Source organism: Microchirus variegatus (assembly GCF_963457635.1).
Source record: "Microchirus variegatus genome assembly, chromosome: 7".
Classification (NCBI taxonomy): Eukaryota; Metazoa; Chordata; class Actinopteri; order Pleuronectiformes; family Soleidae; genus Microchirus; species Microchirus variegatus.
The window spans coordinates 6375621-6399156 of NC_139808.1; the positions used below are offsets into that span (position 1 = coordinate 6375621).

The following is a 23536-nucleotide window of genomic DNA, read 5'->3' on the forward strand; positions in this document are numbered from 1 at the left end:
GAGTGAGAACAGAATACCAGATTAGTTTTTTAGATTAGTATCTTCTCATACCACGATCCCTCTACAGGCAGTGACAGTCAAACAATTTCACAAACATTTGGTCTCAGAAGGCGTACAAAAAAACAACAACAACAACTCTAAAACAGAATAAAACAATTACACTTGACGAAGGCAAACGATGTGGTCTAAGTGTAATTACACAAAAGCAGCCGCTGTTCAAAGTGTGGTGCATTTCTGATCACATGTAGTGCAGCTATTTCATGTGTAATAATAACTTGAAAGTTTAAAATCAACCCAGAAGTTTCCTTGTCTAAGTGTTCCAGTGTAAAACCAACCCTTAAAAACAACAAAGTTCATCTGACCAATAAAACTGGGAGAGAACATCGAAACGGACTACTTAGCACAAATAAATCCCATGAATTGAAGAACAAGCGGACGCTAATCACTTCCTATCGACTGATTTTCCTGCTCGATTCACCTCTCTCGAGTTTTGCGTGTCCACGTCAGGTGCAAATCCAACAGCCGTTCCACTCATGAACCCTGTGTGCACTCACTGTCATTGTCATGTTGTTAGGGTAATAAAACTGCAGGGGGCGCCAGGCTTCAGGCTCCGTGTGTCACCAGCTGCTGTGGTTCTGTGCTTTGGCAGCAGCACAGTGGCCGTTGGTGCCATTTTCTCCCCTCACAGGATGAGCAGAATTCTTGAAGCCCTCTGTGGGCTTTTCAGCGTCATCGTCCTCTGAGCTGCTCTCTACGTCGCTGCGGACGTCGTTGCACACCTGGAGAACGAGAAAAAGAAGGATATGATTAAGTTTCCCTCTTCTATATCTATATGCAAGTACAAACATAAACAAGAAGAATACAAAAACAATTCATTTTCTGCCAAATAATGCTGTGATTTTTGACATTGCTCCTTTATGACATTAAAGGACAAGTTCACATTTTCACAACAATCTTAATATAAATTATTTTAAAGGCCATCCGAAATGCAGTGTCCACAATTATTATGGCCTATATGCACGAGGAACAACATCAGCAGTGTATAGAGAAAGCTCATTTATATACGCCCTGCTGCTCTGTGAACACTTCACACCACCATAATCTCCAGAGTCTCTCCTTTTTCCATCTGTGAGAGGACACGGATTTATTTATTTTAATTGCAAAGACGACTCCATAGATACCAGACGCCAGAATTTAATGAAGAAAAATAAGTGAAGGTTGCTCTGCTATTTTCTATTATTATTATTGTTATTATTTCTATTGAAGCAAAACTATATTTATATTTATAACCTTTGTTTAACCAGGAAAGCCTCACTGAGATATAAATACAATAAATTAAGATTCTGGATAAAACAGGTTAAAATGACACTGATGTGTACACTACCGTTCAAAAGTTTGGGGTCGCTTATTTTAGAAGGAAAAGTACCTTTTTTAAAAGAATATAACATTAAATTAATCATAAATACAATCTATACATTGTTAATGTGGTAAACGACTATTCTAGCTGCAAACGTCTGGTACATTGTGTTTGCTAATCGCGTTAGAAGGCTATTGGATGATTAGAAAACCCTTGAAAACCCTTGTGCAATGATGTTAGCACAGCTGAAAACAGTTTTGCTGGTTCTTTGACGAAAGCGCAAAATTATTATTTGGAATAAAAATCATTATTTCTAATCTCGGTCAATGTCTTGACTATTTCTTCTATTAATTTCGCAACTCTTTTGATGAATAAAAGTGTGACCTTTAATGGAAAACAACAACAATTGGATAGATGACCCCAAACTTTTGACCGGTAGTGTATAATGGAACTATTTTATCCAGTGTGAGACTTTTCTCACCCACAAGGTGGTACTGTGGTGACAATTTCAACCCCCCATACCTGACATTTGTGACACTCTTACCACGTTGTTTTATCATTTATAACCATCTTACTACTTTTTTTTTATTTTTTTAAAAATGCTCACAATGTTGCAGCTAGTCTGATAAACACAGATTAGAAAAGGTGTGCGAGGGGGAACCGCAATAGAGCAGAAACTTACAGCCACAAACACAGAAGGGCAAAGTTCTCAAAGCTGAAAAGGACAAGAAGAAACGGAAAGAAGCGAGAGCGAAGAAGAAGTGGAGGAGAGATCAGTGGACAAAGATAGGACAGAAGGACAGGATCTCCCTCTCTCACTCCAGAGGGAGAGGAAACAAACGGCGTCTGCAGAGAGAGGACAAAAAGAGTGTGTGATCTTATCTTGTACGCTGCAACCAAAAATCTCTTCATCTGTGTCACTGCTATAATGACTCACTCTGTTAGCTCCCAGAAAGAGGACTATTCATAACATTTTTGCATAATAGTATTTTTTTTTTTTAAAAAAGGAGAATCGTGTGGAATATCTTGGCTGATCAGCAGCAGCAGCCTGGACACAGTGGGTCAGTGTGAGTTTACAGACGTGCAGCACAATTCAACACGTGTCATAAAGAAACTGTGAAGAGGGCGTACGACGACAGTAGCGTAGGGAAGTGAAAATAATACTCGGGTGCTCACAGGCACGTAAAGATACTCCAGTTTTGTGATTAATCAAGAAACAAGTAGTGGAAAGCCGTATTTGACCAACACCTGAGTATAACTAGCTTACACATCGAAGTGTAGGAGCGAAAACCCTGTATTTAATTGAGATTTCTCCATTTACCTGTTCAAATGCACACAGTAGTTTTTAGACAATGAGGTCGAGGAGTTTGGCTCCGTAATTTTCCAGCACCGTCATTTTACACCAGGGGCCTCAAACTCGCGGCCCCCCCCCCCCAGTTGATTTCCTGCGGCCCTACACTCATTTTAAAATGATAATAAAACCTGGCCCAAACTGACCAACAGTGAACAACACTAATACAAAATAATACAATTAGGTTATATTTGAATCATATTTAATTATTTAAAATCTCATCTTGTGCTATTGTCTACGTTATATTGATTTAATGTTTTGATTTGTCCGTTTTTGTTATTTACAGATTCATTTTGCATCATAAATATGTTGTTTTTTTGTGAACTATATATTAAAACAAACACTTTTAGATATGCGTTTAATTTCTATTTCTAACAGTTACATTTTCATGAACTGTTGGACTTCTTTTTTTTGGACCAGCCTAGAAGTTCACTGGCCATTAGGTCTATTTGAGTTTGAAGCCCCTGCTTTACACTATTAATAACTGTTACAGATCCTAGTTTTATATTATAATATTCATAATATTCATTTTCATCTGTCACAGTTTGTGTTCATGTGTTTCAAGTTTCAAGATGACTTGTATTTACACGCGTGTCACATTTAAGGGCCAACGTTTTCATTTAGGATTTATTGTCGCTACGCTAACGGGAGCTAGTCCGTGTAGAAAGCTAGACGGCCACTGAATGTGTCATTTGTTTTAATATAATAACATAGATTATCATTTTGTCACTTATTCACGGGGCTGAGGACGTGTGACCCACCTTGCCGCGCATTACGGCTTTGATGGCTATACGCGCTATGAGGTAGGACCAGATGATGTGCAGCACTTGAAGGACCAGCAGTAACACGTTGAAGACCCACCAGGACGGGAACGGCCCGACTATAGCCCAGCTCTCAAACATAGTGGAGTTAAGGACCCTGGAAAACAAGGAGGAAACAACGACTCAGCGATCAGAAACCGTTACTCACAAACCTCAAGAATCTTTGTGTACAGATCTGAGCAGACTAAAATGAGCAGTGGAGTTCCCCAAGGCTCAACCCTAGGACCGTTGCTGTTGTTTCACACTTAGATGCAAAAAAAAACCCCACAATATGTTACCACGACGATGCAGACTAAAAAACATAAATGTGGGCGTGTCTGCAGTTTATCCAGAGCTTCATCAACAGCAGCCGGTTTGACAGATACGGAGAGGCTCCGCCCCCTCAGACAGTCACCATGATCTGGTCTCTCATCGTCTCCATGTTCGCTGTAGGCAGACTCTTTGGTGCCGGAAGTGTGAAGATGGTCTCTGGGCAGGTGAGTGAGTGAGTGAGTGAGTGAGTGAGTGAGTGAGTGATTAAACGAGTGAGTGAGTGAGTGAGTGAGTGAGTGAGTGAGTGAGTGAGTGAACGAGTGAGTGAGTGAACGTGAGTGAACGTGTGAGTGAGCGAGTGAGTGAGTGATTAAACGAGTGAGTGAGTGAGTGAGTGAGTGAACGTGTGAGTGAACGAGTGAGTGAGCGAACAAGTGAGTGAGTGAACGAGTGAGTGAGTGAACGTGAGTGAGCGAGTGAGTGAGTGAACGAGGGAGTGAGTGAGGTGTGGGAGTGAACGAGTGAGTGGGTGAGTGAACAAACAAGTGAGTGAGTGAGTGAACGAGTGAGTGAGTGAGTGAGTGAGTGAGTGAGTGAGTGAACGAGTGAGTGGGTGAGTGAACGAGTGAGGGAGTGAGTGAGTGAACGATTGAGTGAGTGAGTGAGTGAACAAACAAGTGAGTGAGTGAGTGAGTGAGTGAGTGAGTGAGTGAGCAAACGTGTGAGTGAGTGAGTGAGTGAACGAGTCCTGCATGTGTGTCTCCTGTGAGCACACATGATCGACACCCCGCCCTTCATTCAAATACACGGCGACATCATGACTGTGAAGTTTAATGTGTACGTGAGACGAGAGGAGCCGGGTCGATCAGAGCTCTACTCACGCTCCTGTGACATGAAATGAGTTTTAACCATTTCAACAAAGTCCTCCATTCGTGTAAAACATAGAAGTGGTCTCTTAACTGTCCTGAAGATGCTTTGTTTTAAGTGATCAAATGATGGACATATTCAGAGCTTTGGTCCTAATGCTATGTCTGGATGGGGTCAAATAGACCTATGGAGGCTTTTTCAAAAGGGTTTGATATTTCTCGTTGTATTTTCATCACATTATTATTAACCACTCTACTCATGAATATCCCTCATTTGAGGGCCACCGGCAACACAGCATTTGAGTGACGGAGATCTACTGTAACGTCAGCTTTAAATCCAGGTGAGTGACAGACAGGAGGTGGTCAACAGACTCGCCTCCCCCTGCACAGGTATGGATTTCAGTGGAGCGACAGAAGCTTTATCACTCATCCACGCCAAGACACTGAATATAGCTGCTCAGATTACGTTTGGCAATGATATGCTCTCTTTTGTTTTCTGTCTCTAAATATTGAGCTTCAACATCCAGGTTCTCCGGTGAGGAACGGTCTCAGTCTAAATCTATATACGTCGCCAGATCTCAGCAGACGGAAAAAAAATAACGATGGATCTGTTTGTCCTAAAAAAAATTAATTAAAAAAAGCCAGTGAGACGGTTATTTCTAGACATTAGAGCGTGGTGGTTTTCGCTCTTAACTAACAGGTGATACTGTACATTTGAGGAGAGGAGAGAACACCGCCACCACTTACAGTAACAGGATATGACCCGTTAGTGCAGTTATCAAACGTGTGCGGTGGCACACTCTAGAGATAACGTAAAGTATTTAAAAGAGGATAAAAAACACGAGATTGCCATATAGAGCAGTCACAACACAGACAGAGTTGGTTAGAACTGCAATTATTGATTATTTTTCGTTCATAAAATGTCATAAAATGTGAAAAAAGGTCCACAAACCAAAACGATTCAGTTTAAATGATTTCTTTGTTATGTGGAGCAAACAAATGAAGAAAATATTCACATTTAAGAAGCTAAAACAACCGGAAATCCTGTTTTAATAATCAAAAAAGCTTCAAACCGATTAATCGATTATTAAAATAGTTAATTAATTGATTAATCATGTAATTGTTTCACCTCCAGAGTTGGGTATTTGTATTTGCTACTTCCAGCCTTTGACTTAAGCATTATTAAATAACAATAAAGATAAGAGATTTATTTAATGATATATATCTTTTTGAAAAATTGTCAGTAAAATCACACAATTCTGCTCTGGTCATGCTTTAAACTGAAAATTAGATTGCTATAGTTTGGGAAACAACTTTGGGAAACAACTATTCTGACACAGAATAAAATCTGAATAAAAGTAAGAGTCTAGGGGCAGCGGTGGCTCAGTTGGTAGAGCACCTGCCCCATATGCTGAGGCTGAGTCCTCGCTGCAGGCGACCCTGGTTCGAATCCTGCGTGTCATTCCCCCCATCTCTCTGCCTCCCGTTTCCTGTCACTCTATACTATGCTATCATTAAAAGGCAAAAATGCCCAAAAAAAAAAATATATAAAAGTAAGAGTCTCCGGTTTCCTCCCCACAGTTCATTGTGATTAGGCAAACTGGACAGTGTGAGGTGTGAGTGTGAGCATGGACGGTTGTTCTGTCTCTATGTGTGGCTCTGTGATGGACTGACGACCTGTGTCAGCCAACGACCCTCATGTGGAGGATAAAGTGGTAGAAGACGAATGGACCGTTGTAAACTGGCAGTGTAATAAAACATTCTCTGACATTCACATGACATTATGATATTCCTTTGCCAGGAACAGCAGTTTACATACTCACATACTCAGACACTGTAGGCGTTAAACAGTGCACTCACCATATAGGATATATAACAAGTCGTGTGATGAAGAAGGCCACACTGAACACGATGAAGAGGAAGTCACACAGGCGCTGGTACTTGGTGTAGTTGGCCAGCTTGGCTGCCTGTTAGAAAGGAAAACAACAGAAATGTATACGTTTGGGAAAGTGATAAAGGTTGTTTTTTCTTCTTCCACACGTCAAACAATATTATATCTGTGGACTCACACATTTAAAGTATTTACATTTCAGCAAAGTGGAAGTGGAAGGGGGGGAAAATTAGTCAACAATTACAATTCATCTCCATTGTTTCAGAAAACAAGTGATAAGACGCAAAGAGCCTTAACCGCGGGAATAATACATCATTCCTTATATGGACATCCTGGGTGTGTGCGTCACATAGTCCGGCTTTAAAAAAAATGTTTCTTTCTTATGTGTCGTTGAGTCAAAGTTATGATTCAATTTATATCACTTTGTAGCAATAATAGTGCAGAAGACACAAAATTAGACCATAAATTTAGTTTTTGTTCATAAAAACAAGCCAAGTGACCTTTGAACTGGGACCTATTTCCAAATTTCACAAATTCACAAAATTACAGATTGTAAACATGTTTGACATACATTTTGCTCAGGTGTGTTTATATAGTTGGTGGAAATTAAATAGTTTTTCATCAGACTGCCTGTAGGTTGTGCTGAAATAAAAAGGATATAACACACTATATTGTACATTATTATATCCTCTGTATATACTGTATGTTTGAGCATAGTAATGGGGAAAAAGTGGGCCACTTACACCCACTTTAACCACTATCTTAAATATAATATATATATATATATATATTTTTTTTTTAAATATTATGGTCCAAAGATTGGACACCTCACCTCCAGGAGGAAGTCGGAGGCGTCATGGACACACATCACCAGGCTCCCGACTCGCGCCATGTTGTTGACATAGGAAAAGCTGATCAGGCCGACTGTAGCCAGGTGATGGATGAACATGATCAGAAAGTCCTGCAATCAGAAAGCGTAAGTAGCTGAGTGCACATGTGAATTCACCAGAGGAATCAGCAGAACGACTCGTGGCTCTAAGAAAGTGCTGGAGTGTCCATCACTAACAAACCACCACACATCATCTACTTGGTTAAAATGGCAAACTATTGAATTTCTCCATCAGGATGCACAGCAGAGCTTCTTCTTCTTCTTCTTCTTCAGCAGTGTATTTATAATAAATTGTGTTACCCCGTTTTTTTCCTCATTTAGTTGCTGTGAAATAATCATGTCTTTAATTGTCCAAATATTCATCAATCTCACTGTGGCTGCTGCAATAATAATAAAATAACAAGACTCGCACAAGCCTCTGCTTTACTTTGCGCTAAATAAACAAAATGTTATGCAGCGTGTGAACTTTGCCAATTTAATGAAAAGAGACAATTGCGGTAATAGTAATAAATATATAAATAATCGTTTTTTTTGATGAGGTAGAAATGCATGTGGAAATGTCAACGGCTGATATTGATAATGAATTCCATTTTTACATGACGGATCACCATTTATGGAATTCCCAGAAACACTTTTTATTCCACTCTGTATTGTATTTTATATGCATTTTTTTTTGTTTATTTTAAAGTTAAAACAGGGTTTTTAACCTCTTGACTTTTTCTATTTCATTCCACCCTGTGTTGTATTTGACTGTTTTATTTGCATCTTTTGTTTAATCTCAAAGGTTTTTAAGGTTTTTTTTTTTTACTTTAGACTTTTCCCTTTTCATTCCACCAAGTGTTGTGCTTTATTGTGCTATTTGCTTTTTAAATGTTATTTTCCTATAATAGTGAAGCTGCAATCCTGGTATGAAAGGTGCTATCCAAATAAAGTATAATACTTTAACTCAAGGATGAGTTTACTAATGATTATCATTATCAATTCATCTCTTATTTCATGTTTATACGATAATTGTGTTGCCCATTAAAAAGCAAAGGAAAATGGTTAAAAGGTGACCCAGAATTTCTCATGATGTCCTCAAAACCTGAACATATTCACATTTAAAGAAAATGAGAGCCCTAATTAAAACTGATTGGATAATCAATGAGTCGTTGCAGCCCAAACAATAACCAAACAGTTTTAAAGCTGCTCACAGTGCATGGTGGAATATTATGTGCGGATATTAAAGGCAACTGTCTGTCAGAGTGCCGCTCTAATGCGCTGGCACTGTGAGGAATTTGTCTAATTCTAACAGAGTTAGGCCTGCTCTATGCTGCAGTCACATGACTGTGGGCAAACCTCAAGCTGAAAACACGAGGCATTGACGGAGCGAGCAGCACGGGCCGCATTCAAAAACATGTGACCCCCTCGAAACGATAACAACCGAAAAAGCTCGAGACACGCTCTCATTTTGGCTGTTGTTGCCAAATGGTGGAACAATAGGCATATTTACAAATGTCTAGCAGGGGATGTGGCAGCGGTGCAGTATCCAGCGTGGGTCTAACCTCACAGAACCACAGTCAGGAGCTGTTTCTCTCACCTTCCTCTTGATGTCAGTGAACTGGGAGAACATGAGCGACCAGTAGAAGGCCAGCTCTGTCACGTAGTAGTGGTAAAGGCCGGGGGTCATGACCTGAAGACACAGAGAGGGGGACAAGTGTGAAGGGAGTGCAATTATTCAACTTTAAGTGTTTTATTTTCATGATTAAATCAGTGCTGGGCACGAGGTTAACGCACGTTGACGACGCGTTACCACGACGACTGACCGGAAAAAGACGTCATGTTTACGTGCCGCGACACCGGAGTCCAGGCACCGTTTTCCAGTTAGCTCCGTTAGCTCGTTTAGCGCCGTTTGCGCGCCTACAGTCGAACTGGAGCGGTGTGTTTATTAAACCAAAAGAGCAGCGCTACAAATAACCAGCGTACTGTTACTTTAGAGACTCAAACGTAAACATGACATCATGCGCGTCTTTTTGCGGTCATGGAAACGCGTCATGCGTTAACGTTGACGCCTTTGTCGCCTGTACAATTTTTTTGTGTTTTCCAATAAAAGTCACACTTTTATTCATCAAAATAGTTGCAAAATGAATAGAAAATATAGTCAAGACATTGACAAGATTAAAAATAATGATTTTTATTCAAAATAATCATTTTGCCCTTTCGTCAATGAACCGGCAAAACTGTTTTCAGCTGTGCTAACATCATTGCACAAGGGTTTTCTAATCATCCAATAGCCTTCTAACACGATTAGCAAACACAATGTACCATTAGAACACTGCAAATGGGCCTCTATACACCTATGTACATATTCCATTAAAAACCAGACGTTTGCAGCTAGAATAGTCGTTTACCACATTAACAATGTATAGAGTGTATTTCTGATTCATGTAATGTGAAAAAAGGTGCTTTTCCTTAAAAAATAAGGACATTTCTAAGTGACCCCAAACTTCTGAACGGTAGTGTCACCTCAGACAGTAGAAATGCATCATACCTGATAGGGATAACCGTACCAGCACTGCCTTGTATCCCACAGCCAAGTAGACTGAAAAGACACATATATACGTTCAGCAAACAATTGATAACGTATGTAACTATTACAATTAGCCCTAAATCAAATATGATTAGTAACATAAAAAAAAAAAAACATTGAAGTGTTGCTTTATCAGTTTTTTTTTTCTCTCCTCTCTCCCACCTGAAACTGTTCTCACCTGGCACAGAAACCGGAAACCATAGATAAATATGCACAAATAAAATGTAAACCTCCACCTGGAAGTAAAAGAGAGGATATTATCATCAGAAAAATAAACTAAATTTAACAACATCCACTCACCCGCACTCACTCACTCACTCAAAATATATCTCAAAACGGATTGCCACAACCAAGACACATTTTCAAATTGAATTCAAATCGTAGCAAAAAAAAACCTTGAAGCCTTGAAGGAAGGAGCCAGAAGAGGTTCTTAAACTGATGGTATGAAATACAAAAAAACCACACCCATACAAAAAAATCAACAACCGCTGTGCGCTTATGACTGCAGGAAACGTCAAGGGTGAACACGACAGGCATTAACCTACATGCTTTCACAGAACTTAGTGTGTGTGCTGGGTTTATCTTGGTTCCTGCGGTGTCTGAACCAACGCTGAACCTTCCGCACCTCCCAGTCCAGCTGTTTGGACAGGCCGTCCAGATGACGGGAGTCTGGACTCTGTGAAGAAACAATGAGAGCATGACATAACATTCACAGAATATAGTTTTGCTACTGTTCTATCTTTAAATATCTGACACTTGAACACATTACCAAAACCTAACGAGAGCACGTGAAGTCAAGAAAACTCACAACACGGCATGTGAAATAGAGCAGACTGATACATCTTTCAGTGAAAACAGCAACGAGCAACAGCACAAGTGACGTTATTTCTGCTAATTCTACAAATCAGGCCAGATATGTGGCACAGCTGTGCTCAATTGTCTTATATAACCCAAACCAAACCCCTTTGTTTTCCGGCGTTTTTCCAGGAGACTGGAGCTCAAACATGCAAATTCAACATTTGTATTGAATTCCTGAATGCTAATTCACGACAGGCGGGTTTATCTGTTGATCTTGTTGAGCAAAACGATGTGTATCCCTGTGAAATATCTGCTTTCATATTGTATTCATGAGTTCTGCTCCACTTTGTGACTGTATAGCAAATGAAGGCAGCACAAGGACTTTGTTTCTCATGTGCTGACAAATGATCTGTTGTGTCTGCTAGTCACTTGCCTTACTGAATTGTCTGAGGCTGTTATTAGTGCTTGCTTAGATAGGATTCTGTCAAATCAGACATTAAAGGGGAAATATGATGCAAAATCAACTTTTTAATCATTATTTAACCTTATATTTGGGACTGTGGAGATCCTATCAGTCGGCAAAGTGTGAAAAAACTCATGTTTTTGTGGTCCTCCTCAGTCTAAGTACAGGAGATAAAATACGCAATGTTGACTTTGGCGCTCATTGGGACGTCACATTGCGCTAAATTCCTGGAGTGCTGGCGAGTGCAACGGTATCCGAAAACCAGAAGTTCGTGAAAAGTTCTATTCTTGGCTCCACAGTGCAGCACAGAGTTCTACACAAACTTCCAGCCTCAGAGGATTTATCTGTCCAGTGGATACATGTTATATATGACGGCAATGTGCCTGCTAGAGCCTGCAAATTATCACTTTTCCAAATGCTAACTGCTGTTAGCTCCCAGTAGCCTCTGTGGCTGATGTCATTTCCTGTCCTTTAAGTTTTGCTTTTTTTTAAGGTGGACCTTTAAGGTGGACCTAAAGAGATAGTACTAAACAGAGCGTTCTGAACAGGGCTGTTTTGGCAGGGTGATTGAACTGCTGTGGTGCTTCATCCTTATGGTGTTTTTGACCAAAGCATGTCACAGACATGTTCATTAGGACACTAGGGAACTAGTTTAGCTTGAAGAAATATGGTATAATATGTCCCCTTTAAAGCGTAATCAGCGATAAGGAACTAGTATTCATACAACAGTGCATAAAGGCTCCTTTTACAGAAAGATTAATAAAAAAAACAACAACAAATAAATTGAACCTTTGTGATGGACGAGTAAACTTTCTCCAGCACTGCATTGGGCTGAGCTCTTCTTGCAACACCTGGCTGAAGGTGGAGACTCCGTGCACAGGGACCAGCAATAAATCTGCAACACAGGTCAAAACGTGAGAGCGATTAAAAACCGAAGAGGGTTCACACCTTCAGAATTCAGAATAGCATGTCTTATATGATATACAATGATAATCATGTGAAATTGAGGATCGAGGAAACATGTTAAATTGAAAATACCGGGTTTACCGATGACAACGGTGAAGCAAGTATATTCACACAAGACATTATGATTCGTCGGCCACACATTCTGGTTATGTTTCGGTCAAGTGCACGACTCACCGCCATGTTTTTAAACGCTAAAGGTTGTAGTTGTATGTTTACAGATCATCTGTACGACAGATTACAGAGAATAACAATGAACAGAAGCACAATAAGGATATATTTCTACTCAGTGGTTGACAGATATGGAATTTTTTTCTGGGCCAATTTTCTTTTCCCCCCTCCATCACACAATATGACTATAATTACTATAATTACAAATAATGCAGATTCCAAATGATCAGTGTTTTTCAACCAGTGTGCCGTGAGAGATCGTCAGGTGTGCCGTGGGAAATTATCCAATTTCACCTAATTGGTCTAAAAAACGTTTTTTTGAAAACAAATAATTAATTATCTGCAAATAATATGGATATAAATATTTAAGACACTTTGATAAGGATGACTTAATTGTCAATATAGGCTACAGGGTATCATTTTTTAAACATTTTTGTTTGGTGGTGTGCCTCGTGATTTTTTCAATCAAAAAAGGTTGAAAAACACTGATGTAGATAGTAAATGCACTGTGGGTGTGTTGGTGTTGTTTGCAAATTGCTATCTTGAGGCAAAAGAAAGCCACTGACCAACAAAAGCCTGGTCTAAAGTCAGTGGCGCAGTATTTCATGCTTATTTGAATTTAAATTTAGTTACGAGTTCACAATGCGCGTGGTACTCTGTGCTTGTGCAAGTGTATCCGATATGTGTCTGACTTTCCGGCAGTAAAAATGGATACAAGACCACAAACAAACGGCGTTCAGTGGATAAACTACAGCAAAAGCAAGAGAAAAAGCTCAGGGGGAGTTTTTATGAAAGTCCCCAGTGTGTATCTCTATGATGCCTTCTCTATTGTGGGAACATTATGAACTCATGTGTCCCTTCCCTGTATGTTAGTTCTGCATTATGTCTGAGCTTCCCTGTAGCTGAGCGACAGAGAGACAGAGATTAAAGTTAGAACAGATACAAAATGCTGTGTGACTGACAAATAAAATTGATAAAAGATTTCTAAGATCACAGCTGACTACATGGACAAAGAATGCCTTATTACCCACCATAGGCCTCTTGTGTGTTCTGTTATTGTATAGCTGCGTGGGCTAAGTTATGTGACCATAAATAATTATTTATGAGAAGGCCTTTGTGCAATTCCAAATAAGGCAAATAAGGCAGCGCAAATATTAAGTCAGAAAAGGGTTGGGGAAACTCGGCAGTAAACTGTGACTCTGGTTTCATCTTTAAAAGGGTTAATTCAACCTATAATGATGGTACACATGATGACACAATGGTGAGTTGGGTGCTGTTGTGGATAGATAAAAAAAAAAAAGTGTGCAAACTTGTGACACCACATGCAAAGTAATCTCTTTAAATAAACGTCTCAAGTTAAAACGTCAGATACTGTGTGTGTTTGACCGGGGAAAACTGAAAACTTGAATAACTTGGTTTTCTATTGAGGTAAACAAAACAAACAAAAAGATCTCACGTCACAGACAGACTTTAGTTCCTCTGCGTCAGACGTGCGACTGAAATAAATGAAGCTCAAACCTTTTGAGACCACAAGTTCAACCTGACATCTGTTACTTCAAGGCAGGCACGTCACAGTGTGGTGCGATGTACAGTTTTCCCATCACTCTCAAGTGATATGACTCATCACTGACTTATCACATCACATAATCAGCAACTCAGTGCAGTCAAGGGTGCAGATACTAGATATGATTAAAACAACCTGTAAACCAAGAATGATATCAGGCTGCAGTGCATAACTTTACAAACACGCTGTAAACAAAATCTCTTTGTCTTTCACTATTATTTTTTTTTATCTGTTTGTGTTTCTTGATAACATTCCCCACATTTTATGCCATGAGTGATGGGGGCACGATAAAGCAGGACGGCAGGTTTATTCTGCCGCTAAAAATAGAGCTTGACATTCAGCAGGACTTTGCAATTGTATTATAATCCCAATTATGGCGTCTTATGATTAAATGAATGGTCCGGCATTGAAAATGCATACTCCACAAATGGAACGCAAATCAAATCAAGAGTTTCCGCTGAACAACTGCCAAACTTATAAACCAGGGGTTGTCAAACTCAAAACTGCACAAACTCGGGACTTCACGGGCTGAATTTGCGATCTCTGCTGCCGCAATAATACTAGCCTTTACGGCAGCTTCACTTTGTGATGTGGCTTTTTTTGAACATCTTTTTTTTTCTTTTCATCTCTTCTGGCATCCTCAATGAATGTCCATGCCATTGTACTTTGTCGTGATGTTTTGTATCATAGTGTCGTCTAATGTTGTACTCCTTGGTTATAGCCCCATTGGCTCCACATGCAAGACAAACAGGTCTGTCTTTTACGTATGTAAACAGATATTCGGCCTCCCACCTGTCCAGAAAGTTCCTGTGTTCTGCCTTTTTTCTGCCGTCATTTTTGGGAGGGGTACACAATAAAAGTGCTAAATAGAACCATATAAGGTTCTTCGGCTTGTCCTCATAGGAGAACCTTTTTGGAGGGTTCCACCAAGAACGCTTTTTAAAACCCTTTATTCAGGAAATGGGTTTCAAAGGGTCCTCTGGATCAAAATGGTTCTTACAGGAACCATTAGTGTTACCAAGAACGCTCGAAAAAAAACTTTCTTCGGGAAAGGGTTTTTCAGAAGCAAATGGTTCCAGGTAGAACCTCAGCCCTTGTAGAAGGACCCTTTTGGAACCCTTCTTTCTAAGTGTGTAGCACGGTGCCAGTAGTAGCATAGGGACACTGTGACTGCTGTCAACAGAGGAGAGGCTGCTTGTGGAATGTGCCAAAACACCAGCAGAGCATTCTGGGATTTTAAGTATTGAGGTGGTCCGTGTCTGCCTGTGCGTGGGGTCAGCGTGACGCCAATATCTTCAATTTGGCCTGCGGGCCAGAGTTTGACACCCTTGGTATAAACCATACAGAGTGAGGACAGTTTAGGAAAGTGAGGACATTTTGGCTGGTCTACACATCTTTAAGGGGCTTTTTCTGAGTTAAAACCTGGATTTAGGGTCGAATATTGGGTTTTGGTTAGGGTTAAGCATCTAGTTGTGAAGGTTCAGGTTAGGCTAAGAGTCTAGGGAATGCATTAGAGAGAGAGAGAGAGATGGTAGGTGACACAGTGTTCTGGTAACTATTCAGGAATCCTCAGGGAGGCAACAGATGTTCCACAAGTGGCACGGTTGTTGGTGCCAGACAGACTGGTCTGAGCGTCACAGAGACGACAGATCTGCTGGGATTGAACCACCATCGTTCAGAATCAGAGCAGAATGGCCAGACTGGTTCAGAATGACAGATAAGCTACAGTAACCATTCATGACATCCAAAGTATGCAGGAGATCATCTTGCACAACACATCAAACTTTGAATCAAGATTGGCCGCGGCAGCACAACACACCAGGTGCCACTCCTATCACTAATAAAGTCACCAGAGAGCGTGTTTCAGTCAAAATAAGCAGTAAATATTTGGCCTAATAATATAACAGACTAATTGGCCTTCCTGTCGTGTAATAATGCCACCGGTGGGACCGCGTTCTGAATCGCAGGTGGAATTGAACCGTCAACAAACGGCAGATTGATGCAGAAACACTCGGGATGTAGCCTGACAAAACTGTTGCACAGGTGCACAGGGAGGGTTCGTGGTAGTGGGAATCTGACACTCACCACAAAATACCCCGAGCCATTGTGTTCCATTATTAAAAAAAAGAGGAAGAAAATGAGTGCCTTTTGTCTGACGTAAAAGAAAACCCCACTTGCACTTCTCGTCCTCCCTGTTTTTTTTTTATTATTATTGTTTCCCTGCAGGAAGCAGATTTGCCTCAGTTGCTGCACTCTGTTGTTGATTTGAAATGGCATCCGGATTAAAAACCAGTGACAGGTGTACGGATTGTAGACGCTGCACTACATATCTCAAGGAATACAAACTGTCTACAAACTGAGAGGACACACAAAATCTGTTTCTTTAAGAAATGTGGTGTTTTTCTATCTTAAAGGTGCCATATGTAAGAATGTGGCCCAAAAACGGTTACTACATTCAAATTCAAAATACCGAGGTCTTTTAGGTTTCGTTTTCTGACGTAACTGGCAACCCGTGGTTGCTCGGCAGCTGAGGCTCTACTGACTGCAATGATTGGTAGGTGGCGCCACATGCCAAAACATGATTTCAAAACATAAACATGATTTGCAGTCTGCAAAATATATTTTTTAATGCAAATATTTTGTCTGTACTGTTGTTGTTGGTGAGTTCAGTTTGTTATATGAACATTATTCCTGAGTCTCTGTGACATATTAGGAGGATTTTACGGCCAGTTGCTTTTGATTTATTACATAATGCACCTTTAAATATGACCTTTAAACTTAATAATTTCACTGATACTGATTAACTTTAAGTTGCTGAAACCAAACCGTGTGCAACTGAACAAATGCAAAACATAAAAGTAATTCTACAGGGAAGTTAGACTGAATATGGAAAGGTGTTGTTAAACATTACTTAGGGCAATGCACGTTACGGTCCTCGTTTAATTGCTTAAGTGCTACTAAAGCATGAATCACTTAACGAGCGAGCCGAAAAAAAGCCCCAGGGTGGTTATGATGTATGACTGACCTCGAAATGACCCTGTGGTGAAGCTTAGAGCCTTTTTTCTCACACTTTCACTCTTCACAAATACACATTTTACCCTGCCACAGGGGTAGGCTGATGTGACACAGCCACAAGCAACAGTGCAACAGGTTCTCTCGACAACACAGGACTTCCCTATTTAAGACAAGCAGGAGCCGAAATGACAGACACAGTCCATGCAAGTTCCAGCCTGCAGTGAGCATCGTCAGACTGCGACAACAGCAAGGGGGGGGGAGGGAAGGTGGGAAACACAAGTTAACCGAATTATGTCAACGTCAAAAACATCCCTGATAAGTGGACCGGCGTGGTCTGTGTGCATGTGCACGTGCTACTGACTGACTGAGAGCTGCTGCATGCAACATGTTTCAACAGAGGAAACCTCAAACCTCAAAGCCTTGTCTGCAGTCGCAGCTCTATAAATAGCAAAGCACTGCATTGAACTGAGGGTTTTTACATCGAAATCACAACTGTGTGTAATGGTTACACTCTTAGAAATAAAAGTGCTAAGTAGGACCATATAAAGTTCTTCGGTTTGTCCTCATAGGAGAATCCTTTTCGGCTCCAGGTAGAACCTTTTTATAAAGGTTCCATAAAGGTTCCTTCAAAAAGGGTTCTCCTATGAGGACAAGTCGAAGAACCTTATATGGTTCTACTTAGCATTTTTCAGAGGGTTCCACCAAGAACCCCTTTAAAACCCTTTATTCAGGAAAGGGGTTTTAAAGGGTCCTCTGGATCAAAATGGTTCTTACTGGAACCATTAGTGTTAACAAGAACCCTTGAAAAACCCTTTCTTCGGGAAGGGGTTTTTCAGAAGCAAATGGTTCCAGGTAGAACCTCAGCCCTTGTAGAAGAACCCATTTGGAACCCTTATTTCTAAGAGTGTAGCACTCTTGTTTTTTAAGTAAGAAAACCCGGGTTCGCCCTATGTCAGCTGAGATTGGCACAGCACCTCCCTGTGACCCTCGTGTGGAGGATAAAGCGGTAGAAAATGGATGGATGGATAAATGTAAGAAACAGTTCATACCTTTAAATCCTCATCCTTACATTATGATTTTGATGATTATCTTATGCTCCATCTTGTGTTAAATCTATACCACAGTGAAAGCTTGACTTAAAAAGAGATGCTGCAAGTTGCAATATCACAATTGCAATTTATGCAATTCACTATTCTGAAATATCATTGTTAGTTAAAGTCTCATTGTGTAAGAATTTTTGCATAGGTGTACAATAGCTTTCTGCATGATGTTTCTACAGCAGCCTAAACGCACAAACAACACATGAGACATTTTGTAACAGAAGCTCACTGGGCAAACAGAGAAGAATGCCTCTGCACACACAAACCTCGACATAAACCAACAAAGATGGGAAGTATGACATTGCAGGGAAAGTAGAAGAGTGGAACGAGTTGTGAAAGAGTGTTTACATTCCTCTTTCTACAAAGGCCACCGTAGATCCCTGACACACTCGGTCTCACACAGGTGACAGACACGGTGATGAGATTCTATCTAAGGCCAAATGGGCTCGGTGTGAAGAAAGAAGATTATGTGGGCGTTACACTTCACTCTCCACTGTGCCTGTGAGGATTCTTCCAGACTGACACAAATCGAATTATCTAATCTTTATGGCACTTTATCGCATGCAAAAGTGGTCGTAAACAACACGGGCGAGAAGATTCTGTGGGTAGAATGAGAAAATTGTGCGTAAACAAACATGTTGATAGTAAAGATACTACAACTGCAGAAACAATGCAAATGCTTAGAGCTGAAGTTTCATGTTTCCACATTTGATTAAATTACAATATGACCAGAAATGACCCAAGTAATCATTGCAGCTCAAGTTTTGAATGCCCAAGTGTAATCATTAAAAGGAGAAGTGACTGAAAGAGAAAGAGACGAATGGATTTAATTCATATAATGAAACTACAACTTCTTCTTCTTCTTCTGTTTTAGAACAAGTAGAATTCACTCACACTCCAAATCTGATTGTCGCCTTCTCACACCCGAGATCTAAACATCTACAGTACTGTGCAAAAGTTTCCCGCAACACCAGCTCTGTAGTTTTTTTCTGTCTGTCAAATTCTGTGATCGTGGGAATTTGGAAACGAAGTGATGCAACTTAAACTGTATATTAGCGAGCTGTCCATGAGTTTAACTCATGCAACATGTGTATGTCATGCTCAAGCATGTCTGGACTAAACCTGGCGTTATAGACGTTTTTTTTTACAGCAGATGTTTCTTTAAATGAAATAGTAGGACAAACACAGGATTTACCAGTAACATTAATTAAGGCTCACTCGAGTATTAACAGAGCTGTGTTATTGTTCAAGTGTAAGGGTAGATCACGCTAAATACTTGACACCTGTTTTTTTTTTTTTTAAACAACAAAAAACTACATATGGATGTGTTCCAGTTAAGTAGTATAGAAATAATTATCCTCTATTGTCGTTATAGCATCGCTAAAACAACAACTCTAACGGTGGCCTAAGACAGTACTGTATATATAGTGTACGAGAAACACACATAGGCTTAATTAGCCCAAAGTATGTGGAAAATGTAATATAACAAAAATATAACTGAGTGGATTCTCATACCAAAACTCATCATGTAATTCTGTGACCCTGTGTGCGTTACAGCTCTATGGAAAGATGAGTCGGAACTCAGGCTGTGAGGTGACGCTTTTTTCTGATAAATAAATAAATGAACGAGTCAGTCAGCTGACCAGAGTGTTGAGTATAGAGACGGAGTATAAAACGCTCACTGATAACATCATCCCTGGGGGTCAGGCTCAGGCTCATTGTGCTCACTGAGCTCTCCTTCCTCTCAGACACCTGCGATATCTGATTGCTCCTAACGAACGGCCATTTGACCACGTACGAACCGAACAAACGGACAAAGCACGACCGAGTGACAACACTGTATACGCCACTAAGATTTAAAGGGGACGTATTATACCCTATTTCTCCAAGTTAACCTTGTTCCCTGGTGTCCTAATGAACATGTCTGTGACATGCTTTGGTCAATACACCATAAGGACGAAGCACCACAGCAGTTCAATCACTCTGCCAAAACAGCCCTGTTCAGAACGCTCCGTTTAGTAGTATCTCTTTAAGTCCACCTTAAAAAAGTAAAACGAAACTTAAGAGACAGGAAATGACATCAGCCACAGAGGCTACTGGGAGCTAATAGCAGTTAGCATTTGGAAAAGTGATCATTTTCAGTGCTCTAGCAGGCACATTGCCGTCATATATAACATGTATCCACTGGACGGATAAATCCTCTGAGGCTGGAAGTTTGTGTAGAACTCTGTGCTGCACAGTGCAGCCAAGAATAGAACTTTTTGCTGACTTCCGGTTTTTGGATACCGTTGCCCTCGCCAGCACTCATGTTTTTTTGCATGTTTTACGGACAAAGGGGAGCTCCGCGAGACAACAATTCCGGGGAATTTAGCGCATTGCGACATCCCAATTAGCACGGAAGTCAACATCGCATGTTTTATCTCCTGTACTTAGACTAAGGAGGACCACAAAAACATGAGTGAGTCATCTCTTTTTCACACTTTGCTGACTGATAGGGCCTCCAGTAGTCCCAAATATAAGGATTTAAATGATTAAAAAGTTGATTTTGCATAATATGTCGCCTTTAAGTTTGCACATGTCACACAACTATAGATAAATATGACAGCTGAAGGGAAAGGGAAAATACGTAAGAAGGAAAAACTATTAAAGAAAAAGTCATGATAACAATAAAAACACAATAGGTGAATGGAAAATGTTGTACAGTATAAATGCAAAAAGTTTGGATTTTATTATACTGCAGATTTCAAATTGCTATGCTGCATTCTATGTCACACTTTTCTATATCCTAAAGCCCTCTGAGTGACCTCAACGCAGCTTTGACATTGCGCACACATAAACATTTAAACTATGAAAGGAAGGGTAATTCAAAGGCAGTAATCAATTATAATATAATTATAATTATATATTATTACTACACGTATATATAACGACCTGACTTAAAGGTTTAGGGCTAACATGCTTCTCATCCCTGCTTTTATCCTGGAGCTAAGTGCGTTTTTAAAAAAAAATTATATTACAGGTTTATCAGGTTTTGGAGACTCGAAAAATAAATTACCATCAAGGAAATGAAAAACCCCTCCCAGAACAAATTAGATGACTAAAGCTTTTGTTTTTACGCCGCGATATCAGGTCACGTAGTTCACGGGGTAACGTTTCAGTCAGCGAACGAAACAAATGTGGTTCTTCTGTTCTGATGTAACCATCAGTGCCAGAGGAGGAGGAAGCTGGTGAGTGCAGATCTGGAAATGAAAGTCAATGTCACTTAGAGCCTTTTTTCCCGCACTACATTAGACACCAAAAACCCAAATATAATCCACGTTATGGGAGCAATTAAAAGGGCCTTTATGCATGTTGTTTGCATGTTCTCCCCATGTGTGCGTTGCTTTTCTCCAGGTTCCCCAGTTTCCTCCCACAGTCCAAAAAGCAGATTTGGGGATCGAAATTGACCAATGCATGTGAGAGTAAATAGTTGTACCCTGCCTTTTTGCCCTCTGTCAGCTGTGATTGGCACCAATATCATCATGTGCAGGTTAAAGCTGCAGAAGATGAGTGAATGATTTACTGCCGAGACATATCGCACACAGGCAGTGACAGTAGTGACACCAGAATGACCCACCTGCACAGACGTTGCACAAGACGGGGTTTCCGCCGCTTTCTTTGTCGACATTAGAGTAGAAAGCGTGGAGGTGGCTTATCTTTATTTGTCAAAGAGGGTTAGGGTTGACGGTGAGATAAACTCTCATAACATCTCATCTTTGCAGTCACGTTAGTGATGAAGACCTACTGCTCTGCTTTGTGCCTCCAGGACAACAGCTCTGCAACAAAGTGGATGTTGTTGTTTTCCAGGCTAGTAACCTCAATACTCAGGCTCTGGTAAACTTAAGATGTGGCTCGCGGTTAGATTAAGGCAGAGGTCTCTGATTGCATGCGGCCCACCACTTAATATCATGTTCTAATGGAGTCATTTATCTATAGTTTTCGTAATAGATTAATTTTGCATCATAAATGCGTTGTTAATGTTAACTATATATGGTTTCATATCAACAAACACAGGCACTTTTATTTTGAAATATCTATCAGTGTGATATGACAGATTATCGTCAAACAATAATTATAAGGTCATACTGAGTTTGAGACATTATATACATTAAGGCATATGTATCTATATAAATATATTTGCTTTGGTGCTTTGGTTTGGTTTTATTCTTTAATAGGGTTAGTTAGTTCAAAAAATAAAGGTTTTTTTTGTACAGTAAGTAAGTTTTTATTTGTTTTGAATGAATAAATGTTAACTTTTGTCTTAAGTTTGCCTTTGTGTGATCACATTATCACATTATCTTATACAAACTGTATTGTTTTGATGCCATAATTTCCCTTAACACACTATGCATTGTATCAATTTTTGAATCGAGAATCGATTTTGAATCGAATCGTGAGCCACCCAAAGACTCACATCCCTATTCTTTACACTATGTGTTTTTATAGCTTTGTATTATTTTGTAAAACACTTGTAAAGGGCTACATAAATAAAGTAGATGACTTTGTTAAACCATTAAACTTGTATTGACATTTTTCCAGGTAGTGTGAAAATGTCCTATGGGGGGCATTAATATGTACAATTCTTTAAATAAACCCATATTACAATGAAATTAATCAATTTTTGTGTGGGTCTGTGTTGTGTGATTGTAAACAGAAGCTGCAGACTGAAATTACAGTTGCATGCACGCAATAGAAGACAGGAAAAAACTGTCCAAAATGACCAATATTTATGACAAAACTTGAGTTTTTGGAGGTGGTGTGTACCCACAAACTACTGATCTGTGTAGGGTTAGATGTGTCGCATTCACTCGTTGTGGGCTGTTTAAAGGCAGTTTCGTGCATATAACAGGGGAAAAAGGGAAGAAAGACAGTAGATTTATACTACAACCAACTGACAATGATGAAATCATACGTGTGTGGACACAGAGAATCTCTCGGGAGTGTCTGGATTAGCACACGGTTAAAGACACCGGTCCACCCACAGCTAGCCAAACCATCATCCCCCTGTCGGGAAACAAGAGCCAGTGCCGCCTTCGTTTCGAAAAGTTCCAGGGGGGGGTTTCCCCCTCCCTCCCCCCGGCACTTTTAATGGGAAACACCAGCCGTGAGCGGTTAAAAAACGAACCTCTCGAAGAGTATCCTGACGGCGAAGATTCCCAGGGCCAGCGGCAGGGCAGTGAGCAAGTGTCCAGCTTTAGGATACTCCACCCCGGGTGCTGGGTCCGCCAGATCCGCCCAGGTGACGTTGTGTGGAAGCCAAAACCTTTCGTTCCAGAACCAGGCTGAAAGAGCAGCCATGTTTCACACACTCATACACACACACACACTCAGTCACACACACACACACACACCGTCACGTTCTGGAAAAAAACAGTTTATTATCCCAAATATAGGAATTGTAGTAACTTCAGCTTCTCTGTGTCTCTC

General features: G+C 40.3%; 1 protein-coding gene across 2 annotated transcripts; it reads right to left on the reverse strand.

Annotated features, from left to right (window-relative positions):
- Positions 1–70: 70 nt before the first annotated feature.
- Positions 71–23408, reverse strand: cers5 (ceramide synthase 5). 2 transcript variants are annotated; one of them, XM_083893054.1, is made up of 11 exons: positions 23235–23408; positions 12047–12152; positions 10542–10672; positions 10175–10232; positions 9958–10008; positions 9007–9099; positions 7371–7499; positions 6508–6614; positions 3470–3626; positions 2040–2203; positions 604–779 (listed from the first exon to the last, which is right to left on the reverse strand). In XM_083893054.1, exons 1-11 carry the CDS (start codon positions 23405–23407, stop codon positions 752–754), a joined length of 1197 nt encoding a protein of 398 aa, XP_083749180.1. In that variant the 5' UTR covers position 23408; the 3' UTR covers positions 604–751. The 2 variants fall into 2 exon arrangements, with proteins under 2 accessions (XP_083749181.1, XP_083749180.1); XM_083893055.1 differs by lacking the exon at positions 2040–2203 and having other exon boundaries at positions 71–779.
- Positions 23409–23536: the final 128 nt, after the last annotated feature.

What these genes read in the sequence shown, in the direction of transcription:
- cers5 (XM_083893054.1), bottom strand. Translation starts at nt 23,407, where the DNA reads ATGGCTGCTCTTTCAGCCTGGTTCTGGAACGAAAGGTTTTGGCTTCCA. An exon ending in GTCAGGATACTCTTCGAGAG is followed by an intron (nt 12,153 to 23,234) that starts GTTCGTTTTTTA and finishes CCTGTGTTGCAG; the next exon opens with ATTTATTGCTGGTCCCTGTG. An exon ending in CTTGTTATATATCCTATATG is followed by an intron (nt 3,627 to 6,507) that starts GTGAGTGCACTG and finishes CTTGTTTTCCAG; the next exon opens with GGTCCTTAACTCCACTATGT.